General features: G+C 36.4%; 1 protein-coding gene across 1 annotated transcript; it reads left to right on the top strand.

The window, feature by feature from the left end:
• Positions 1 to 3,451: 3,451 nt before the first annotated feature.
• LOC118750384 (mucin-5AC-like) lies at positions 3,452 to 5,349 on the top strand. Its single transcript, XM_036485107.1, has 2 exons — positions 3,452 to 4,207; positions 5,198 to 5,349. Exons 1-2 carry the CDS (start codon positions 3,509 to 3,511, stop codon positions 5,312 to 5,314), a joined length of 816 nt encoding a protein of 271 aa, XP_036341000.1. The 5' UTR covers positions 3,452 to 3,508; the 3' UTR covers positions 5,315 to 5,349.
• Positions 5,350 to 5,365: the final 16 nt, after the last annotated feature.

Here is a 5,365-nt window from a genome sequence, read left to right as displayed (position 1 = left end):
CTTCAATATATTAAATATATTCATACATACATGTGTATGTATGTATTTAAAAACATCCTTGAACATCCTTGTACGGTTATGCAATGCAGTAAATTACTGTTGGAAATAAGTAACGAACGTCTCGCCAAATAAATATGGTTTCCTCAGCTCATAATTCTTTCATGCAAATTGTGTAAGGATGCGTAAGTAAGCGATAGGGCACCTGGCTTTAAGCATAAAAGGTTAGGCTTGAAGTTTCGGGGGTTGTCAAGAAAAGCACATACTGAAAAAAATAAACAAAATTTTTATTGGTTTGTGATAAGTAAATTTTAATAATTCACGACCCTTTTGATTTTTAAAGCAGGTTCGAAAACTTATTTTATGAGCCTATACGAAGTTTACTTTGTAAACAAATATCCGCTCCTATGATGACGAAGTGAATCTTTGCATGCACATATAGGAATGCATACGCTTGCACACTCGATATTAAATTGAACTTAAATCGGTTTTGAGTGCTTTTCCTCCCAACGACCTTGTCGGCCATGGCTGCATTCAGCATTTTTCATCAATATTTCTCATTTGATTATTTTTCTTTTTTTTTAACTTGTAATTACAAATCAAACACCAATCTCGAATCGAACAAAAATATATACACATACGCTCATGCATATACATATGCATACATAAATACATATGAAATCTCTTGAAGTTTTTACTATTAATAACGGTGTGCATGTAAACATATACGTATATGTATGTACATGTGTATGTATGAACGGTTATATGAAATGCAATATTGGAATTTGATGGAAAAATACTCCATCACAGGGAGAGTGCCCAGCAAAAAATCGGTAATCGCTTTTAGTGATAAAGTGTTCTACAACGCATTGCCTTATAATGGCTTCTAATTTTTTTGCTTCTTCTATGTATTGCCGGTAATGCACAGTAGAATGTTCTACAATATTTTATTAATTTCGCTCACTGGTTCTTTGCAAAAGTAAATTTTATTTATAACCGAAATACCACACATCGTACAGTGAGCTGTAAGCTACCAAAACTGGAGATCAATTCTTAATTTATTCGTAAATATGTACTTCATGTTCTCAAGCTGATCGCTGTGGTGTAGTGGTAAGCAGTGCGCGCTTCCACTCCGCAGCGCCTGGATTCAAGCCTTGATCAAAGCAACATCGCATACAAAAATATAGAAACAAGGTTTTTTATTAACAGCGGTCGTCCCTCGGCAGGCAATGGCAAACCTGCGAGTGCATTTCCGCCACGAAAAACAGCTTTCGTAAAAATACAATACTGTTCGGAGTCGGCGTAAAATTGTAGGTCCCTCCCCTTTGTGTGACAACATCAAGGCCACGCCATAAGTCGGCCAAACACTAACCCTGTGGTGAAAATCTCTAGTTCTGAACTGGGGCACTTCTAGTACATTTAGACCCAGTACTGGTACGCGATAAATCTCTTTTGCATGCAAGCAACTGGCGAATTTAACATGGCGATGTCCTAGGAAGTGTCAATTGCCCCCCGCTGCATCCCTTTTTCGATAGTTCCGAACTAGTCCTAAATTCTATAGTTCCGAACCAGTTCTAAAATCGACAGACGAAAGAAAAAAGTATCATGATTTTTCAATCTTTTCGGTTCTTCCGTGTGCGATTTTACATTATTTTCAAAGAAACGTTTTTCAATTTGAAATTAAATTTGTTTGAATGATTGTAAGAAATGTACGTTTACATACCTTGCTGTAGCTGACTTTGCAGAGATGCTCGCTGTTATTGGTTAGATTCCAGATTGCCCCAAGATGTTAATATGTTAACACAAAGCTTTGTTTTGTATTACCAAACTATGAAATAGCATCTGCGAAGCACAGAATAGAAGCGTATTTGAACGAAAAAGCCGCCGAACACATATCTATGTAAAGTAAACAAGCCCCCCGCTGCATCCCTTATTCGATAGTTCCGAAATAGTTCTAAATTCGACAAATAGGATCTAGTTCGTTCTGCATCCTTTTTTCTATAGTTCCGAACCATTTCTAAATTCGTCACTTTTGATATATATCTGTAGTGAAAAAAACTGAAAAAATTAGTTTCTTAAAAGTACCACTTTTCTATTCGTGAAAATATTCCAGGACGATTTGATGGCCACTGGAAACAGCTACTAGTTTTAATTATTTTATTAGGTATATGCCAACTTTGTTGATTGTTGCTGACGTCTCGGATTTGCCAATTTGAGTTCCCGAACCACAACTTCGACTTTTGAAAAATCTGCCCAAAATAATGTTCAAATTTTTCTTGAATATCCGTTTCATTTAAATAAACTAAAAGCGTCGTCGTGCAATTTTTTTACCATGCGTTCGTATGATAAATAGATCAGACAATTTAAAGCGCAAGTCATTCCACGAAGTATAACAGATGATAAGTGCGACTTTCCCTAATTGAAAGGACTGCCTATGAAAATATCTAACTTTAGCGATTTTAGAAACGTTTTTGTTTTACTTTCCTGAAAAAAATCCAGAACTTTCCAAATTTTATCCAAAAGGCATTTTTTTTTTGAACGAAATTTAAAAGGTCATACATTAAAGATCGAAGAAAAGGAAAAGAAAATTGTTCTCTCCCTCAAACTACTTATTTTCTCAAAGCAGTTGGAGACCTACAAGGCGTGATCGATATTACGCAGATCGGTCAAAGTAGACTCTAAAAACACGCGATTTTTTCTGTTGCAAGTACCTTGAATGACTATGATACAGAATTAGTATGCGAAGCTTTAGAACATAATTGAACAGGGAAAAGTCAAGTTATAATTTTCCTGATTCGTTTAGGAAAGGGTAACTTCAAGGCAAGGCGCCAGACGTTAGGGTAAAAACATTGTGGAGCGGCGAGCAAAGATCACCGAACAAAGCTCGATTTCAAACGTATAAATATGTTTCAATGGGAGTGTGCATTGTGAAGGGCAAAGTAATTGAAGCTTTGCTCGATGGTAGCTCCTCGCTTTGCTCGCCGCTTCACTATGTTTTTACCCTTAGAAGTATTTGCTTTATTATTATGTACACAAATATGAACATACGCGCCATGTGCAATTTTAGCTGTGCAATTTTTTTCTTACACATTTCACGCATTTCAATGTACATACAAATGTACCCAAAAGACGAAGCTATGGCACACATTTGAATTTGCCTTCATATACGAGGAAAGGGTTGCCACAAAGCGATGCCAACATTCTGGATAGGTTAGGTGTAATGCAAGCAAGAAACATGAAAATAAAAGCAAATACTTATGTATATACATTTGTATGTTTTATGTACGTACGTATGTAGGTGATTGAAGAAAAAATGAAATTCCAATTTTCGCTTCATCACTTCTATAATTTCTTTCACTGTTTTAAAAACTAAATTAATTAAGCCTTCATTGCAATCGTTTTACATAGATATCCTACGATAGCTATTTCACTATCTACATTTTAAATATATTGATTTCTTTTTGCAGATTCTTCCTTGGCTGCACCAACAGAGACAACAACAATATTGTCAATGGAACCAAAAGACATTGCAGCAATGGAGACAGTGCCGTTTTTAAGTGCATCAACGGACAATGTGTCGGTGGCAAAAGCTCTCCATGATAAAACAACGAACAGCATAACGACAAGAACTACGACGGCCGTGACACCAAAAATAGTGTCTTCAGCACCACCTGTATTATCATTAATTTCATCCACAACATCAGCAAATATCCCCGACACCACTACCGTTGTCGACACAACGATATCTTCACCTTCTTTTCATGCGCCGTCACATCCGCACTCACCACTATCACTAACACCAACGCCGCAGACAACATCGAATTCCTTGCCCACTTTCACAGTAACAACAATATTTCCATCGGGTGATTTACCCAGAGAGTTATTCACAATAGAGGCCATCATAGCGACAACAACAGCAGATAACAATGCCGAAAGCGCAAGTGTTGCTTTGCAACGCCCACCCCCCTCCGATGTACTTTTAAAAGGTTTTTCAATACCAACGTTTTTACCGCCCTTTCCGGCATTTGCCATGGCCGACCTTCCATCCTATACAATGACACCTACTTCGGCACCAGCAGCGGAGCTAGCGGACTCACAAAATCAATTGTATTTAGCCGCCTATCAGCAAAATGCGCCCCTACACAACTTATCGATGCCAGCGGTGAATATTACCGTTCAAATGGGGAATCACGCTTACCTACCTTGCAAAGTAAGTATCATAAATGTACACATGTATGTATATACAGGGGTAGGCACTCGAAGTGTTACCAATTAAAAATGCTATAAGTTTGTCTATTTTGATTTTTTTTTTTATTAATGTGTATTACTTAATAGCAGTGAATCTGTGCGGGAATGCTTCACAGAATGCACGAATGTGGTCTGGTGGTATATTGTCCCAGTGGCGGGGAAGAGCAATCTTCAAGGCGTTGATTGTCTCGTATATTTTAGCTGATTCTTTGGCCTTGAGAATGGATCATATGGGTTTAAGTCCGGTAAGCAGAAAACCTTAAACGATGGTGACGAGTCTTATTGAAATGTCCAAAGATTTTTACCGAATTGTTTTCGTGCGAAAGTTAACAAAGCATCGGTTAAAATATTTTCTGGGTAGATTTGTTTATTTAGGTTCACGCCCTGTTTAATGCAAAATTCCACTACACGACATTCGTGCAACATGTGAAGCATTTCCGCACAGACTCGCTGCTTTTATCCGCGCTAAAGATGGCTACATCGAACAGTAATACATTTTTATTAAACCCTGACTAGTTAAAAAACAAAATCAAAATAGACAAAATTATAGCATTTTTATGTATGTATATTAGACTGCATCACTCCCCATACAAAAAAAAAAAATCGGTGCTATTTTTCCATTGGAATTATAAAATTTATTATATTTTAAGACGTCCACCAAAATATTTCGGAAAAATATTAAGATTTAAGTGAGCTGGACCGATTTGAAAATACCTCTAAAAATGGAATTTTATATGAATAAAAATAGTTTCTTAAAATTTTTTTTTGAAAAAATCCCCTCAAATGTCAAAACGGGTTTAGCTTAAAAAATTGCATAAAAATATTAAAAAAAAATTTAAAAAAAATTTGAACGGAATCGTAATAATGAGATTTTTGATGCTGTTTTTTAACTTTTTTCAAAGATTGGTATAAGAAAAACTTTAATAACACAACCTAAACTCTTCCGATCTAGGCCATTCGTGAGGTAGAGCTAGAAATTGTCACTAAGGTCTTGGAAAATTGGGATAGCAGCATGCGCTACTGCGAAGGCAGCCGAGGCCACATGAATGAAATCCTGTTCCATAAATAATGGGAATGTTTTCTAATTAGAATAAACCAATAACATACCGAAGAAAAGTTG

The sequence above is a fragment of the Rhagoletis pomonella genome, unplaced genomic scaffold (genome assembly GCF_013731165.1).
Source record: "Rhagoletis pomonella isolate Grant_MI unplaced genomic scaffold, Rhpom_1.0 Rhpom_scaffold_00001, whole genome shotgun sequence".
Taxonomy (NCBI): Eukaryota; Metazoa; Arthropoda; class Insecta; order Diptera; family Tephritidae; genus Rhagoletis; species Rhagoletis pomonella.
Note: the sequence above shows the minus strand (reverse complement) of the source record. Positions and strands in the feature narration are given on the sequence as shown.